The sequence below is a fragment of the Pipistrellus kuhlii genome, unplaced genomic scaffold (assembly GCF_014108245.1).
Source record: "Pipistrellus kuhlii isolate mPipKuh1 unplaced genomic scaffold, mPipKuh1.p scaffold_m20_p_34, whole genome shotgun sequence".
Taxonomy (NCBI): Eukaryota; Metazoa; Chordata; class Mammalia; order Chiroptera; family Vespertilionidae; genus Pipistrellus; species Pipistrellus kuhlii.
In genome coordinates, this window is record NW_023425534.1 from 1,866,975 (window position 1) to 1,885,161 (window position 18,187).

General features: G+C 62.5%; 2 protein-coding genes across 3 annotated transcripts; one reads left to right on the forward strand and one right to left on the reverse strand.

Moving 5' to 3' along the window:
* Window positions 1-466: 466 nt before the first annotated feature.
* Window positions 467-7,623, reverse strand: ICMT (isoprenylcysteine carboxyl methyltransferase). 2 transcript variants are annotated; one of them, XM_036460919.2, is made up of 5 exons: window positions 7,339-7,615; window positions 6,532-6,620; window positions 5,024-5,193; window positions 3,895-4,112; window positions 467-3,396 (listed from the first exon to the last, which is right to left on the reverse strand). In XM_036460919.2, the coding sequence occupies exons 1-5, from the start codon at window positions 7,531-7,533 to the stop codon at window positions 3,214-3,216; spliced, it is 855 nt and encodes a 284-aa protein (XP_036316812.1). In that variant the 5' UTR covers window positions 7,534-7,615; the 3' UTR covers window positions 467-3,213. The 2 variants fall into 2 exon arrangements, with proteins under 2 accessions (XP_036316812.1, XP_045426508.1); XM_045570552.1 differs by lacking the exon at window positions 3,895-4,112 and having other exon boundaries at window positions 7,339-7,623.
* Window positions 7,624-15,702: 8,079 nt separating this feature from the next.
* Window positions 15,703-17,661, forward strand: HES3 (hes family bHLH transcription factor 3). Its single transcript, XM_036460920.2, has 3 exons — window positions 15,703-16,127; window positions 16,223-16,304; window positions 16,709-17,661. The coding sequence occupies exons 1-3, from the start codon at window positions 16,047-16,049 to the stop codon at window positions 17,077-17,079; spliced, it is 534 nt and encodes a 177-aa protein (XP_036316813.1). The 5' UTR covers window positions 15,703-16,046; the 3' UTR covers window positions 17,080-17,661.
* The last annotated feature ends 526 nt before the right edge of the window (window positions 17,662-18,187 follow it).

Consider the following 18,187-nt stretch of genomic DNA (forward strand, 5'->3'; position numbering starts at 1 on the left):
AAAGCAACCAATTGATGTGTCTCTCACATCAACGTTTCTCACACTCCCTTCTCTAAAAAATAAAACCAAATCAATGGGAAAAATGTCCTCATGTGAGGATTAACACACATAAAAAAGGAGCATTAGCCTACAGGACCTAAAATTTAAAGTTTTGAGGCAAATGTGCCTGGAAAGTCGCATTTTAAGCAAATGCCCATCTCGTCAGAGGTTCCAACAGCCAGTGGCTTTTCTGCACCAGCTGGGCTTGCACGTCAATATGCCAACCCCCTGGACCTGCCGCCTCAGGGTCTGCTGTGCCCGTGCCAAGACCTCGGGAGCCTGCAGGGAGCGAGCGCCGGGCACCACCAACTGCGCGGAGGCAGGACGGCAGCGCGGAGGGGAAGACACCCGGCTGATGCTGTAGGTCCTCTCCTCTGAGCCCAGCGGCAGGGCCTGGAGTGGCCACACCCACACCATCACACTGCTCTTCGTAGTGAAGCTGAGTACAGTTTTATTTCAGATTTGGAAAGAATATCAGTTTCTGTGAGAGAAAATCCAATTTAAAATATTTAAACATTTCTGTGTGTAGAAAGAAGAGTAGAATAATTACTCCAGTAAGTTCTCCTCGCTAGGCCGGCTTCCCCAGAGCGGCCGCCGGTGACCAGGCTGGGACGGCCAGTGCCCCAGGCCAGGAGCTCAGAGCAGGTCCCACCGAGCAGCGATGCCCGGGCCGCCTACCCTGGCCACGTCTCTAAGCAAACACGGTGGGAGGGGGCAGCCATCTAAGGCAGTGGGTGGGAAAGTGCAGAGAAGGGACAGTGGGTAGCTTAGTGCACCGTGACGGAGCGACGGTTACCACAGATGAGCCGTGGCGGAAGCCTCACTGCGCCTCGCCTGTGGATGCGATGTATCACTGGTCTGGGAATCCTCCCGTCAGTCATCCCCCGTGCGGAGAGGCTGGCGGGCCGGTGGCCTGCACTCCGAGGCTCCAGCAGCGCACCAGGAGGACTGTGGGAGCTGCCTTCTGCCTCCGGCCTGGCCGGCTCTCCCTCACAGCGTTATTCTGCGCGGTGCCTGTGTCCCCGTAAGAAGCCGCAATGGGAGGAGAAATCTCCTGGCGGTTTAATTCGAGGGCAGCGGCTATGGCCTTGGCCCAGGTAGGTGGGGGTGGAGGGGGAGAAGTACCCAGACAGCCTGCACCTCATTAATCCGATTCCCTGCCCTGTGGGCCGTCCTGCTACATCTGAGAGGTTAAAAATAACCGACAACCCAGGACCGGATGAAAGCCAGCCACTTGCCAAACCCTGTCCCTCCCCGGGTCACCTTCTATCCCGAGGTAACCCCACGCCGCCTGCCCGCCCGCCCGCCCGGGATTGCAAAGGAGGGCGCCATGTTCTCCCCGCCTCCCCCTGCCCTGGAAAAGCCCAGCAGAATGCCAGCCCCCAGGCCTGAGCTCCTGAACTCTGGTGGGGGAGGGGAGAACAGATCATCACACAATCCCCCCAGAGCCGGGCCCTCAGAGCTGCTCTCAGCTGCTCAGGAGACAGACCCATGGCCCAGGAAGTGTCATCAGATGTGGCTCCACGCGGCAGGAAGTTTACCTCAAAGAGCTGGGGGTGCCCCCCCCCCCCCGCCCCCCATCCTGCAGTCCTAAGCGGAGCTGACCTCAGCCAGCGCGGCCTGGGGAACAGGCTGGCCCGGACCCGACGGAGGCGTGGCCGTCTGACCACACGCCCTGCGGAGGCCCAGGGCAGGGGCCTGGTCCTCACACCAGTCTGCGAACCCGCACCTCTTTGGTACATACAATGACGGAAGGACGAATGAGGCCGTGAAATCTAGAAATGAATACTATTTGAGTTGGTAAATGCTCTTGCACACACATTCCGGCATCCGGTACTGTTAACCGAATGTCCTTTTTGCGCAGTCTCACACGGCACAGATTCCAGCGTCCTCTGTCACCTAAGCGTTAAAAACGTGGGACGTTCTTCTGAGTCTTCACAACACCCCTGAGGTAGGCGGTATTGACCCCATTCTCGATGGGGAGGTCTAGGCACGGAAAGGTAGTGGCTCCTCGGAGGCCACGGGTCTGTGCTCCGCAGCAGTCCGGCTCCACGTTCGCGGTCCCGGCGCTGGCGCTGCCGCCGCCCTGCGCGGAAGGATCCCACAGACCACGCTCCTGTCTAGTCCAGGTTAAACGAGGGTCTTCACAGCTCTGTGTTTAGGCTCCTACAGACAGCCACTCTCCCTGAACTGGAAAGACAAAGCTAGGACTGACTCTCGGTCGGGACCATCTGCTCTACGTAAGACTCTCCCGAGCCGCCTGCACTGTGTGGCTGTGCGAGCGCCCACAACCCTTTGGAAGCCCGTTTGGGACAATGAAATTGAGAACAGAACATAAAAACCAATAGTTAATAGATTTCAATCAAACATAAAACTACACACTGTGGTAAAGGAAGAACAGACCCCAATTGGCACAGAGCAGCACTTCCCGTGTGACCTGGCCTCGCACACAGCAGGCGCCCAGGAAGAACACATCTCGGACTGCCTGCCACCGACGGCAGCCCCACCGGGGAGACGGGCAGGGGCCCGGGGCACCTGGTGACACAGCGCCGCCTGCCTGGGTGTGGATGCTTCCTTTCTGCCAGGTAAGAGCTGGAGCTGTTGACGCCCAGCCACTCATACAGACAGGTGTGTAAAGAGGATAACCATGTGGAGCGCCTCATCAGGACGTGTCTTTAAAACTGGACAGATGCTCATGGTCCACGGAGGATGGGAATGAGGAGGTTAGGGCTGTGCTGCTCGTGTTCCCGTTAAAATGTGTCTCTAATGCTAGAAGGCCGGGTGCCTACGCCCCTTCCGGCGGAAGAAACCTGATTCTGGGTACGGGGTCCACCTCCCGGGGGGGGGGGGGGGGCTGGTTACAGCCCAAACCTGGCGAGGCCTCACGGGGCCGCTGGGCCCCTGCAGCCCGGCTCGCCTGGCGCACTGCTGACATTGCTATTAATCTGCTCCCAGTTCACCTCATCCTCGTCCCACCTTGATTCAGCCCGAGAACAGACTGCTCAGGGAAGTTGGGGAGGGTCCTTTGGTCCTAAGGCCTCTGACCTTTGGTCTTTGGGGATGTCCCGAAGAGGAAGTGGTGAGTATAAAGTGGTTAAGAAAATCCATCCTGCACCGCGGCCGGCGGAGGCCGTTCTGTCCGGCTGCGCAGAGTGGAGGCGCCGTGGCCCGGGGTCATAGCTCCACCTTGACCCCCTTGATGAAGGGCAGGCCCGTGGGCACCCGCTTCTTGTACTCCAGGTACTCCTCGCCGAAGAAGTGGATCAGCGAGATCTCCTCCTCCTCCGTCCGGTCGCGGAAGAACCGCCACACCGTCAGCGCGTAGCCCACGCCGCAGATGGGGTTGCAGAGCATCACCTGGTGAGGACACGGGCTGGTCAGGGCCGAGAGACCCACACTGTGCGCAGGAGCGGCACCTGCTTGTCAGACCCACAGGACTCCCTGCCAAGGGCCCGACAGACTCTCGAAAAAAGCGAGCTGAGGTGTCTAGCCGGTGTGGCTCAGGAGCTGAGCACAGACCTACAAACCAGGAGGTCACGATTAGATTCCTGGTCAAGGGCACACATCAGGGTGGCAGGCTCATCCCCCGTAGGGGGCGTGCAGGAGGCAGCCGATCCATGATTCTCTCTCGTCATTGATGTTTCTCTCCCTCTCTCTCCCTTCTTCTCTAAAATCAATAAAAAAGTATTTTTATATAAATAATAGACAGATAGGACCAACAACCTTGCAAATACACCGAAGCCCATGAATGGTACACTGTGAACTGGCGGATTTTATGGTAGGTGAATTACATGGCAAATAAAAAAATATGTGAAGAACGCTTAAAGGAGGCCAGGGTGACTGCTGATACTTTACCTGGGTTCCGATACTCCAGTAAAACCAGCCCACGTAAGAAGGGTGCCGGAACCAGGCGTACACCCCGCTCGTCACCAGCGTGTGCGTTTCTGATTTCTCATTCTGCACCACGTGGTTGAAGTTGGAACCGGCCGTAAACATCGCTGCTTTCCTCAGGCATTCTCCGAAGACCACCATCAGCAGGCCCATGGCGCTGAGCCAGGTGACCTGCTTCAGTTCTGAGGGGACACGTGACAAACAGACCTGAGTGCTCCCTGCGGATGCTTACACGAATCTGTTTTTCCAAGACAGGACCCGAGGACCGCGCTGGTTGGGCAATCAGCATTTGTCATCAGGTTAAAGTTTCAGTATAAGCAAAACACACGCCCCTAAGTTGTGCTGTTCATCCATTTAAGGTGCCAGCAACCGGCCCAGCTGGTGTGGCTCAGTGGTTGAGTGTTGGCTCAGGAACTGAGGTCGCTGGTTCGATTCTCAGTCGGGCACATACCAAGCAGGAGGCGTACAGGAGGCAGCCGATCGATGATGTTCCTCTCTCGTTGATGTTTCCATCTCTCGATCCCTCTCCCTCCCTCTCTCTCTAAAAATCAATAAAAATATATTTAAAGGGCCAGCTACCCAGTTAGAGCATCACAGGAAAGAGCTGCTGGGCTCCTGTCCTTCCCCGGAGGACAAGGACCACCAAGGAAGCCCGGCAGGACCCGGTGCTCCCGCTCCGGCCACGCACTGGCTCCTGGAACTCCACTGTGTGGTTAACGAGCTGTGGGAGGGCCACCTGGGAGCAGGCCCCGGGGGCAGTGGTTTTTGCTAATAAATCTCCGTGCGGAATGCCTCAGCCACAGAAAAGCCATGGGTCCGAGTCTCCTCCGACTGCGAAGTCAGGGTGGCAGCCATCAGAGGGAGGGCAGCCATCAGAGGGCGCACCGCGCTCAGCAAGGCTTAGCGCAGAGGTCGCCGTGCCCTCGGCCTGAACACCCAGAAGCGGGCACACAGTCCGGGCCTCTGTAAAGAGCTTAGCGAGGACTGAGGTCAGAGGAAATCACCGGGGAGATTAGATCCGAGAGGGGCCCCCGGACTCACTGCCGTGATGCCTGCGTGGCAGCCGCCCCCTGAGGGGCGGGCAGGCACTGACCTGGCCAGAGCAGGTTCTCCAGGGTGAACTCGACCCACGAGGACAGGGCCGCCACGGTGTACTCCAGGCTGTGGTTCAGCAGGAAGGAGTCCAGGGACAGGCTCTTGGGGTTGTTGACCGCCGTGACCAGGTACTCGGAATAGTGGAACAGGGACAGCGAGCACATGTACCTGTTCACAACCAAGGAGAGAGGGGTGCAACTTGAGTTTTGGGGGAGAAATTTTAAAAAGAGATAGAGGTGAGCGGGGGCAAAGGAATCGCCACCACTCCCAGTACAGGTTCCGGGCTGTGAGATCACCCCCGGGCCTAGGAGGAGGCCCTGCACCCCGTCTGAGGGTGGGCCTCAGGCTCCCATGTCACGCCCTCAGGTTTGCAGTGACTGGCTTTTATGGGTTTTTAAGATTCTTTATCGCATTTATTTGTATCAGAGAGGAGAGCGGAAGAGAGAGAAGATCCATGTGGGTTGGCTGCCTCCTGCACACCCCTTCAGGCATGAGCCCAACCGGCCAGCGCGCAGGAGGCCGCCCACCCAACTGGCCGAGCCACACCGGTGGGGACAGAAGGGGCTTTTAAAGGAACTGCACTTCTGATGCCATAGGCAAAACAAACAAACAAACAAACAAACAAGTGGACAGGAAGGCAAGATGGGTCCTTCAGCCTTTTTAAAATCACACCACACACAGTAAAACATGAAAGTGGGCCCTGGCTGGTTTGGCTCAGTGGATAGAGCGTCAGCCTGTGGACTGAAGGGCCCCAGGTTCAATTCTGGCCAAGGGCACATGCCCGGGATTCGGCCTCAGTCCCCTATAAGGGGCATGCAGGAGGAAGCCAATCAATGATTCCCTCTTATCCTTGATGTTTCTCTCCCCCCCCCCAGCCCACTCTTTTTCTCTGAAATCAATAAAAATACATTACAATAAAAAAGCTTTAAAAAAAAAAGTGGGAACTAGCAAAATAAAGTAGCAATATATGTCAAACACACACACACACACACACACACAAACACAACCAGTTCCAACAACAACGAATGAGACGGATCCGTGCTGATAACAGGAGACAGCGCCCTTTACCTGGAAGCCGGGTGCTTATCTAGGTCAGGCCAGAGGCTCAGGGCTGAAATCAGTGCAGGGAACAGTCCCAGCCTGGCCGTGGGGGGTGCACTAGGTGTGACCTAACAGAAAGGAGAGCCAGGGGCCCCCTCCCCCAGGAGCCACAGCAGCCGCCGCCGCAGGTGTGGGCACCTGTGGGGAGGGTGCCAGGGAGACCTGCTTCCGACCGACCAACGGGCACCAGTGCTCCAGGTCCCAGATGTAGGAACCAGGGCGGAGGCAGACACCTCGCTTCCACAGAACCCTGCCGAGCAGGTGACCCTCGCGGCCGGCAGGCTGAGGCATGGGGCCCGCACAGCTCCCGGCCGGCCAAGGGGAGACACGGGGCGCCGCAATGCCACGACTGCCCTCTGCTCTGCCACCCTGGCCTCAACCCCGCTGCTCCGAGGACCCCCTTACCAGCCAAAGTGATCCCAAGAAGACTGGCTGAAGCTCAGCAGCACCCCGCAGCCGAACACGAAGCCCAGGAAGCAGGCTCGCACGGCGATCTGCAAGAGACCGGAGCCCTCACCGGCCGCTCTGCTCCGGGACCGCGGGCCGGGCTCGCACCCGGTCTGGCTAACAGCCCAGCCCAGCACAGCTGCCGGTGTGGCCGCGGGCAGTTACTTAACCTCTCTGGCCCCCTCTCCCCATCCGTGCCACAGGGATGACAGCAATACCTACCTGTTAGCACTGCGGGAGGACTGCCCGTGAGCGGCACTTAGGAGCACAGGCTAGATAAGTTTCTGCGGCCATTACTAGTGATTGCTGCTATTATCATCCAGGGCTGTGGGGAAGCTGTGACCCTAACTTATTGGGAAGGTTCTCCCGGGTCCCCGCAGCGAGTCCGGGCCGAGCACCGGGCACTGTGCCCGGCCCCTCCACGGAACAGCGGGGCCTCTGACCTCGGACTAGCCAGCGGGCAGGTAGGTGCCCACACCTCAAATTACATAAAAGGACTCGGGATTTTAACCAGACTGGGTGCTCCCTGCTCACCCCCCGCGCCTCCGCCGCAGCTGCCGAACCGCACCAACTGCGTGCGATTCCACACCCGCCCCGCCGGGGGAGGGCCCGGCCCCGCGCCCCTGAGCCCGGCGAGGCCGGTCCCCGCTGCCGCCGGGTGACCCGGCCACGGAGCCCCTCTCCGGGCCCCGCTCCCCGCCCCGGTCCGGCCCCCGAGGGCGCCGCCCGCCGGCCCCCGGCCCCGGCCCCGGCCCCCGGCCGCACCTGGTAGCGCGGCGGCCGGTAGAGCAGCAGCAGCAGCGCGTTGAGCCCGGCCACGTAGAGCGCCAGCGCCGTGCGGCCCTGCAGGCCGGCGCGCGTGAGCAGCGGCAGCGCCAGCACCGAGGCGCCCAGCAGGAAGGCGGCCAGGCTGAGCCGCGCCTCGGAGCCCGGCGGAGCCCGCGCCGCGCAGCCCGCCATGGCGCCGGCGGCGGACAGCGGGCGCGGCGCCGGCCGTAGCCCCGGGAAACCCGCCCGCCGCGCCTGCGCGCCGCGCCGCGCCGCCGACGCCGGCCGGGAGGAGCCGGGGAGCCGCGAGCCGCCGGGAGCTCTCGCGATATCGCCGCGCTGCCGGGCTGCGGCCGGAATTTGGAAGGAGCGCCCGGCTCCTAAGCCACGCCCCTCCCGTAGTCCCCGCCCATCTGGACACGCCCCCTCTCGCGGCCCCGCCCCCGGCCTCCCGGGCCCGCGCGGCGGCCAAGTCCCCGCCGAACTCCAGAATCCCCTGAAACGCGGAGCGACCCCACCCTCGGCGGCCCGCGCACGCCGCCCCCAAAGTCTCACCTGCAGCCGCTCGCGGGGCCGATCCCATCCTCCACGTCTAGGGGTCCGCACGCGGGAACCGGGCTCGGGGGTCCCCACCGGCCCTCAGCAGGGCTCCGACGCGCCCTGGAGCCCCCGCAGCGCCGCCTGGGGCCCTGCCCGTGGGCACCCTCAGCGCGGAGGACCGCCCACTTGGTCGATGGCGGAACAATCAGGATGATGCTACGTTTTTAAAAGGTAGAGATCAGGACTTGACTGTGTGATCTTGATTTCCTTTGGGAACCACAGGATCATTTTTGTGATTTAAAATGATGGAAATAGAAGCCAACATTATGTAACGGCGGTTATCTGCAGGTGGTAAAACTCCGGGCGACTTCGATTTTCTTCTTTATAGGTGTTTGTATTTTCCATATCGCCCACAATCAACTTATAGTACTTTAAAAAAAATTTTTCTTGATTTCAGAGAAAGAGAGACATCAGTGATGAGAATCATCCATCGGCTGCCTCCTGCACACCCCACACTGGGGACCGAGCCGGCAACTCCGGCCTGTGCCCTGACCGGGAATCGAACCCTGACCTCCTGGTTTATAGGTCGATGATGCTCAACCACTGGGCCACGTCGGCCGGGCACCTTATATCACTTTTATGATCAGAAATTGTCTTTTACTTTTTAAAGGGTTAATAGTGCCTCCCCGTCCCCCGGGAGCGAAGAAGCAAGGGTGCAGGAGAAAGGCATGTCCACAAAGGACAGAGAGCCTGTGGGGGGTGGGAGTGGGGAGGCAGCAGGTAAGGACGAGAGAGAGGGACCCCGGGGAGGGGGGAGGGGAGGGCCGCGGGGCAGAGTCTGCCTGGAGGAGACGCTGCCACCAGGTCGTGGGGCCCCTGGGACCTGGCAGCCCGCCTGCCGCTGGAAAAGAGAACAGGGCGTCTAAGGGTAGGAGGGGGGTGGCACCGCGGCGGGATAGGGGACAGGCCCCAGGGGAGTGGGAGCCCGAAGTCCTGGGCCAGACGTCGCTGAGGCCGGGCGGGCTGTGAGCTGCCATCATCCGGGTCCCACTCTCCTCTGTGCCCACAGGACCCGGCGGGACGCCTGGTGGGTTGGCCGCTGGGCTCAGGGAAGGATGGAACCGGTGCTGGAACCCGGGCCCAGGGCTGCTGCGGTCCAGGGTTGTGACCTCGGGCAAATCAACTCTCACAGTTTGTGTAAAATGTTTCTGTAAAAACCAGGGGTCCTGATTTTACAGGCCTAATGCTATGTTCATGTGGTGCTCAGAAGACAGGTGCTAAACTCGGTTGGTCAGAATTAAAAGTTTTATTTATTTATTTTTAAAATATATTTTATTGATTTTTTTACAGAGAGGAAGGGAGAGAGATAGAGAATTAGAAACATCGATGAGAGAGAGTCATCGACCAGCTGCCTCTTGCACACCCCCTGCAACCATGCCCCTGACCGGAATCGAACCCGGGACCTTTCAGTCCACAGACCGACGCTCTACCACTGAGCCAAACCGGTTTCGGCTAGAATTAAAAGGAGTTTTAATGCTTTAAAATCCAAAGTCGGCCGGCGCCACGTGGGAAGGAGGCCTGGGTTTATGTTGAACCCCTCTCCTGCCTCTGCCCCAGTTTATCAAGGTCTCCCCCAAACTCAGGACTTCCCCTCGGTGCCAGGAAGTCATGAGGCCACTAGGGGGCGCCCATTTCATCTTCGGTCCAGGGGGTGAGTCTGGCCCTGGATTCCCCCGGGGCCATCCCCACGCTAGGGGCACAGAATAATGTGACTCACATTGGAGGGCCTCCCCTCTCCTCTGCCCATCACTGTCCCTAAACCCTACAGCCCCGCCCCAGAGAAGTTGAAAAGAAAGGGGGAGCAGTCCCCTCCTGCATGGGGCCAGTCAGAGAATTTCTAAAAGTCACTGGAGTGGCTTAACTTATCAGGGCCCACGGGCCCGTGACGGAGGAGAAAGCAAAGCAAATGTATTCACACTGACACTGACATCGGCCCAGAGAGATACACACAGACACACAGAGAAACAGACAGACACACAGACACACAGAGAAACAGACAGACACACAGGGATACACACAGACACACAGAGAAACAGACAGACACACAGACACACAGAGAAACAGACAGACACACAGAGAAACAGACAGACATATAGAGAGACACTCAGAGAAACAGACAGACACACAGAGAGACAGACACACAGAGAAACAGACAGACACACAGAGACACACAGAGAAACCGGCAGACACACAGGAATACACACAGAGACACACAGACACACAGAGATACAGACAGGAACACACACAGAGATATACACAGACACCCAGAGATACACACAGACACACAGAGAAACTGACAGACACACAGGTATACACACAGACACACAGAGAACAGACAGACACGCAGGGATACACACAGAGAAATAGACAGACACACAGAGAAACAGACACACAGACACACAGAGAAACAGACACAGAGAAACAAACAGGAACACACAGATACACACAGTCATACAGAGAAACAGACAGGAACACACACAGAGATATACACAGACACACAGAGATACACACAGACACACAGAGAAACTGATACACAGAGAAACAGACACACAGGGATACACACAGACACACAGAGAAACACACAGACACACAGAGAAACACACAGACACACACAGACTGGCTTTCCCTCCGGGGGGGAACGTGATCTCACACACTCACCCTGCACCCAGCGCCCCGGGTCACCCCCAGCCCACAGAAAATAGAAGAAAATGCAGGAAAGCTGCTCAGCCCCAGGACGCCCGCTGGCCTCTTGTAAATAAGCATTTGAATGTGTTTTGTTCTAAGCTGCGGCCGGCACAAAGGGCGCTCTTCCTCCTGCAGGAGGGCCCTCCCTCCGCCCTCTCCTCCGGCCGCCCGCCCGCCAGCGGGGGCGGCTCCGTCCTCGGCCCCAGCCGGGGTCCCTCTGGTTCAAAAGAGCCCTAAGAACCACTTGACTTCTCCCCGTTAACCTGCAGGCTGAGATGAAAGTAGGTTCCCTTTCTTCAACAGATTACTAGTTCTTTTTTAAAAATATATTTTATTGTTGTTTTTTTACAGAGAGGAAGAGAGAGGAGTAGAGAGTTAGAAACACTGATGAGAGAAACATTGATCAGCTATTTCCTGCACACCTCCTCCCAGGGATGTGCCCGCAACCAAGGTGCATGCCTTTGACCGGAATCGAACCTGGGGACCCTCCCGTGGGTAAGCCGATGCTCTGTTCACTGAGCCAAACCGGTCAGGGCAAGGATCACTAGTTGTTGAGCAAGAGAGAGTGAGGTGGAGCAGGGAGCTGCAAGGCTAGGCCTTACCCAAGCACCTCAGCCCACATCAAGCTTGGCACCAAGTAGGAAAACGTCAGGGAGGCGGGCCTGCCCCCCACTGTGTGTGCGGGTCCCCGGTCATGGCTGTCACTCACAGGCTCCTCCAGTTCCCTCGGGAAGGTGGCGTGAGGCTGTCCAGAGTGGCTGCAGCCCTGCGGGGGCGGGGATCCCTTGGACCCCGAAAGTTTCCTCTTCCCGCCCTGGGCCATTCCGGCCTCCAGGTACTGGCGCCTCCTTTCCCTGGTCTGGAGACGGTAAGTGCTGGTAATTTACGAGCACATCAGCGGAGTGCAGAAGTCAGGCCGCACAAAGCACCGGGTAAATATTTAAAGATCGGAGCCACAAAGGGGAGCGGCACAAAGGCCGGGACAATGGCTCTCCGGAATGCTCTCCCAGGGCCGGCCGGCCAGCGCAGGGTCCATGCACTCGCCGCGGTCCCAGCCTTTGTGCCTGGAGGACCCTTGACGGCGAGCTATTGGGAGCCCCAAGCAGCTAAAGGGAGTCAGACAATCGCAGCCTCTCCAACCCCATCCGGAGACAATTGGCTGAGTCATTCCAGCGCTTTCGCTGTGTCCCCAGAGTTAATTACTTGGAGCAATCCCTCCATTCCGCTTTGAAATGCATCTGCGCGGCCGGGGCCTCCCCCCAAAGTGGCCTTTGCAGCACTCACCCGTGATGGGGAGGAGAGGGAGCGGGCCTGGGCTGCTGGGGGGAAGGGGTTCCCGCCAGGCAGGAGGTGCCCAGGCCTGCAAACCCCTCCCCACCTCGTGTCCACACCTGACTCGGTCTGCAATTTTTATTTATTTCTCTACCTATTTATCTATTCGCTTGTTTACTTATCTACTTATTTGTTTTTGTTGTTGCCGAAGTCAAGAAGGCCAGCCCAGCTGGCAAGGGTCAGTGGTTGAGTGTTGACCTCGGAACCAAGAGGTCACAGTTCCATTCCTGCTCAGGGGATGTGCCCAGTTTGTGGGCTCCATTCCCAATGGGGGCGCGTGCAGGAGGCAGCTCATCAATGATTCTCTGTCGTCATTGATATTTCTCTCTCTCCCTCTCCCTTCCTCTCTGGAATCAATAAAAAATATATTTTTTAAAAGTCAAGATAGCCTGGCCGGTTTGGCTCAGTGGATAGAGTGTCGGCCTTTGATCTGAAAGGTCCCGGTTCGATTCTGGTTCGATTTGGTTTCTGGCACATCCCCGGTGTGCAGGAGGCAGCTGATGCTTGTTTCTCTCTCATCGATGTTTCTGATTCTCTATCCCTCTCCCTTCCTCTCTGTAAAAAAGTCAATAAAAATATCTTTTTAAATCAATAAAATATATTTAAATAAATAAATAAACGTCAAAGCCAGCTTTAACCGGTTTGGCTCAGTGGATAGAGTGTCGGCCTTCGGACTCCAGGATCCCAGGTTCGATTCCAGTCAAGGGCACGTACCTTGGTTGCGGGCACATCCCAAGTGGGGGGTGTGCGAGAGGCAGGTGATCGATGTTTCTCCCTCATCCATGTTTCTCTCTATCCCTCTCCCTTCCTCTCTGTAAAAAATCAATAAAAATCAATATATATATTTTAAAAGTCAAGAAAGCCAAAGGGGAGAAAGGAGGGCAGAGACCCCGTGCTCTTGGCCTTCCACGCCCAGCGTGGGGAAGCAGGCCCCGAGCGGCGCCTCAAGCTACCGAAGGACTGTGCTCCCTGAACGAGCAGGCAGCCTCGGCCCTCCCCACCCCCAACCCCACGCGCGGCCTGGACCCGGATCCCAAAGACCAAGGGGCTGCTGGCCCACACCCCCGCTTGCAGGAGCCCGGCCTAAGGTGGCCCAGCCTTTCGCTTTGTCCCGAGTGCAGTCTGAGAGGACTTGGGGTGAACCCTGGCGCACCCCCACTTCGGAAACGCCTCCCCCGCCACTGCGCGCCTCGCGGGCCAGGCCTGCGGGGTGTGCGTGGGCCTGGCCAACAGCCAGGAGACGGCGGAATGGAGCCCCAGCCCGGGGTGGGGTGGAGACCCGTTTAGGACCCTCTCCCAGGGCGTCCCTCTAACTTAGCCGGGAAGTGGCTGCCCACAGGAGCCCGAATTGGGGTCCAGTGGGGGAGGGGTGGGGGGCGCTGTCTGCGAGCCCCGAGTCTAGGGGAGGGGAATGGGGAGAGTAGATGGATCAGCCCAGGCGGCAGGACCCCCGGCGAGAGGGCCCAGAGGGCGTGCGGAGGGCGGGGTGCGGGCTCGGCGGGCGCGCCCTCTGGGGATAGAGGTAGGGCTGGAGTGGGGGTGTGGGGGTGTGGAGGTGGGGGTCTGGGGGGGTATGGGGGTGTGGGTGAGGGGGGGTGGGGGTCGCTGTCTGCAAGCCCGGAGTCTAGGGAAGGGAAGCGGGGAGAGTAGATGAGGGCTCAGCCCTGGACCCCGGCGAGAGGGCCTGCGGAGGGCGGGGTGCGGGCTGGGCGGGCGCGCCCTCTGGGGGTAGAGGTAGGGCTGGGGGGGTGTGGGTGTGGGGGTGGGGGTGTGGGTGTGGGTGGGTGGGGTGGGGTGGGGCCGCGGCGGCTCGGATGGGGAAAGGGCGGAGGCGGGTCTGGAGCCCAGACGCCCGCCGCCGGCCTCGCCCCGGCAGCCTGAGCAGAACGTTGCGAACTGGAGCATTTTGCGGTCAATTTTCCACCCGTTAGGCCCCTGAACCGCCCCCGTGAGCAGCCGGAGAGGGAGCCGGCCGGGGCGGGGGGACCGGGGCGGGGACGGGGGCCCTAACTGGAGGGGGCGGCCCCGCTCCCGCCGCGGCCGGAGGGCCCGCCGCGGGCCATGGGGTTGCTAATGGCCGAGTTGAAAGGCGCGGCGGCGGCTCCCGGGCGGGCGGTGATGGAGGACAAATTGCCGCGGCCCGGGAGCGGCGGGGGGGCGGGGGGGGGGGGGGGGGGGGGGGGGGGGGTCGGGGAGGGGGGAGTGCGGGGTGTGGGGGGAGGGGTGCCTGGGAGAGGCGGGGGGGAGTGAGGGGTGTGGGGGGAGGGGTGCCCGGGAGCGGAGGGGGAGGGGCGGCGGGGGGCGGGGGGGCGGCGGGGACGGGGCGCCAGGAGAGGCGCGCGCCGGGTCGGGCAGATGTGCGGCAGCTGGAGGCCTGCGCGGCGGGGCGCCCGGAGCTTGGCCCGGAGGGGGCGCGGCTCGGTGGGGCGGCACAAAGCCCTCCACGCCCGGCTGCTCGCTTTGTGCCGCCGCCCGCCCTCCCCGCCCGCCGGGGCGCCTGTGCGCCGTCACCGCCCCGGAGCGCGAGGGGGAGCCGGGAGCCGGCGCTTCAAAGCCGCCCGGCGCGTGCCAGCGCCTGCGTCCCGCCTGCCCACCGCGCCCAGCCCGGCCCGGATCCGGCGGGGGTCCCTGCGGCCCGGCGGCCCTGCGGCCCGGCGGCCCTGCGGCGCGGGCGGAGAGAACCCTGAGCAGCTGTCGCTGCAGCTTCGGTCCGAAAGGAAGGCCGGGCGCCCTTCTCCTCCCGCCTGCGCCTGGGAGCCGGGCTGCCCGCCGGGCCTTCCACATCTCAGGGCGGGGCCGGCGGGGAGAGAGGCCCCGCTGGAGGGAGCTGGGGGGCCACCCCCCAGGCGGAGCTCTGCGCAGGCCAATGTGTCCATCCCTCTGCCGCGGGCTCCACTGCGGAACCACAGTGCACAGACACTGAAACAGGCTGAAACAGGCTGGGTCCAGGAAAGGGAGCTGCTTGTGTTCGAACCCAGTGTCTCCCACAGACCTCAGCCTTCCGGTCAGCCTCAGCCCCTGCGGGCCTGCTCCTGGGGCCAAGCCCAGGCCTGCCCGAGTCCTCGCGGGCCAGCCACCAGGCAGGCCCTCCTTCCCTGAGCTCCGTGGTGTCGGAATAATGAGAAGAGGCTGGGGTCTCAGACCTGCAGAAGCGCAATGACGCTCCCCCAGGCGGGACAGGTTCTCGGAGCCTGAGTCTCACCTGCCCCCGCAGCCCGCAAACCCCGAGGGCGGGGTGGGTGGGGGGAGGCTGGGCCCTTCGGGCGGGCTGCACGCTCTAATGGGACACATGTCCCTGAGCGGCCCCTGGGGCCCGGCCTGCGCCGGCTTTGAGCTGCCACAGGCAGAAAATTGCTGCATTGTCCGGGCATTAGGCCACCACGGCCGGAGCGTTAAGCCCCTGGGAGGCCTGGCCGCGTGCTCCGGCCTCCGCATCTTCATCAGATCTCCTCAGGCCGAGGCCCGGCTCTGTCACAGGCGCTGGCAGGGCTCAGAGCTGGCTGGGCCCGCGCACCCCCAGTGCGACCCCAAGAACACTCAAAGGCAAGAGCAGCAGGAAGAGGCAGGCGGGCCTGGTGGAGGGGCCCAGAGCTTGGGGACACTGGGAAAGGACAGTCATGGGGGGAACGGGCCTGGAGGGGCCCCCAGATGTGGGAAGCGGTGGGATGAGAGGGATAAGGGAAGACTGGGGCAGGGGAAGAGGGTTGCGGGGGGAGGGCGGAGAGGCCCTGGGGCAGAGCTGAAGCCTGGGCGGCGGGGAGTGGGGGGGGGAGGGGCAGGGGGAGGTGGGGAATTCACTCCGTGTCCCCCTCTCTTCCCCTCCCACTCAGGGGTCCTGGAGCCCCTATTGACATGTAAACGAGGGGCCCCTATAAAGGCTGAGCCGCCTCCCTCGGGGCACGTACGTGACAACATGGGCACTGAGCCCGGGCCCCAGGGCAGCTCTGGGGGCCCTGCGGGCAGATTCCGAAAGGTGGGGGTGCTGAAGAGCTCGGGGTGGGGGCTCTGCCCGCCGGCAGGGGCAAAGGGCGAGAGGGCCTTGAGCCCGCCCTCTAACGGCCCCTGGTCCGCAGATCTCCAAGCCGCTGATGGAGAAGAAGCGCCGCGCGCGCATCAACCTGTCGCTGGAGCAGCTGCGGGCGCTGCTGCAGAAGCACTATTCGCACCAGGTGAGCCCGGACCGGTGGCGGGTGGCGCGATCCACCCCTCGCCCCTCCGGCTGCGGGCTCCCCGCTGAGAGCCCCCCCCGACCCCCGCCCCCCAGATCCGAAAGCGCAAGCTGGAGAAGGCAGACATCCTGGAGCTGAGCGTCAAGTACATGAGGAGCCTCCAGAGCTCCGTGCAAGGTAGAGGGGCCTGGGAGGCTGGGCGTGGGGAGCCCTGGTCCCCCAGGGCCAGATCGCAGAGGAGCGGGGGGAGAGGAAGGCGCAGGGAGGTTTGGGTAGCAGAGGAAGAGGAAGCGCAGGGAGGGGCCGCCGGGTGAGGCGGGGCCAGACCACTGGCGGCGGGAGGCAGCGGAGGCCAGCGGGCTGCGGAGTTGTAATCCTAGTGGAAGGCGGTCTGGACGTTCAGGCGGCCTCGCCTCCCGCCCGTCCCTGCTCTTCCTTCCCCCTCCCCGCTTCTCCCCTCCCTTCCTCCCTCTTCTCTACAACCCCCCCTTTTCCTCCTCTTCCCCCTCCCCTCCCCTCCCCTCCCCTCCCCTCCCCTCCTCTCCCCTCCCCTCCCCTCCCCTCCGCTCTCCTCTCCCCAGGGCTCTGGCCGGTCCGCAGCGGCGCCGAGTACCCGCCGGGCCCCCGCGGCTGTCCGGCGGGCGTCAGCCAGCCCCGGCGGCGCGGGGAGGACGGCGGCGGGAGGACGGCTCCGCGGGGGCCGGCGCGCGCGGCGGGCAGCACCATGGACAGCGCCGGCCCCCGCCCCGAGGCGCCCGCGCGCTGCGGCCCCTGCGCCCCCGCCACGTGGGCCCCTGATCCGGGTGCGGGCCGCTCGCGGGGCCCGCCACCCCGGCTCCTCCTCCCCGGCGGCCTCCCCGGCCCGTCCACCGACCTCCCGGCGCCGCAGCCGGCGCCCCGTCACTGCGCCCAGAGCCCGGGGCCCGGGCTGCGCCTGTGGCGGCCGTGGTAAGGCCCAGGCGTGGCCTCGGACTCCGGGGTCCCCCGTCCGGTCTGCGGCGCAGACACAGCTTGGGGCGCGCCCGTGGGACCACCCGGACCTCAAACGTCCGTCCCGCCCCGCGGGGAGGGTGGCCGGGGGGTGCCCCGTGCCCGAGGGAGCGCGCAATGAGACGCGCGGAGCCTCGGTGGACCCGGGTCTGCGCTTCTAGGCAGCATCTGCCCCGGCCCCGGCCTCACCTGCTCAGGCAGGACCTGCGCTCTCCTTCTCCCGCCCGAAGGGGCCGGGGCGGTGTCCTGGGCGCCCCTCCCCAGGCCCCGGCGGCAGCCCGCCCAGTCCCGTGGCCGCGCGGTGGGAAGGCCGCGCCGGCGGCGCGCAGAGCAGACCCCTCGCGGCGAGGAGAATCGCGGCCCCGCCCCGGCCCATTCAGCCGCCTGGGGTCGCCCGGTTCCCACCGGAGCAAAGGGCGAGGGGCCCCAGCAACCCCCGCCCCGAGCTTCTCTGCTCCCACGGACCCCACCCCTCCGCGCGCAGCCCCCTCGGAGCTCCGCCTCGGCCGCGAGCTGCTCGCCCACCGCCCCAACCACCCGGCGCCCTGCCCGCGCGGCTCCGGGGGCCCAGCGCCGGGCCGCGCCTATTTGAGGGGGGCTGGGAGGAAGCTCCTCTCCCGGGAGGGCCCCCTTTCCCACTCGGCACGGACCCCGGCCCTGGCTCCGCAGAGCCCCGCCTCCGGGTTCTGGGCCGCCCAGAAGCCTGCATCCTCCCACAGCCCCCGGAGGGCTGGCACCTGTTCCCCGGGTCCCAGCGCGCGAGGGGGGCCTGGGGTGGGGGATGGGGTTCTCGGGCTGTGCCCAGGAGGAGATTCTGACACCTCCTCCCCCAGTTTGAAATAAATTCAGAATAAAGACAGTGCGAACCTGAGAAATGGGCTCTCCTCCATCCCACGCGGCCCACCGAAGTGCAGCTTTTTGAATTGCAAATAGCAACTTTGTCTAAAATTGTTCTCCTTTTAGGCTGCCCCTGTGCTGCTCCTGTGCTAAAAACCCACACAGGTCAGATCATAGCCGGGAGAGCGCGGCCGGGCCCCCCACCCCAGCCAGCCGCGTCTCGGGGCGAAGGT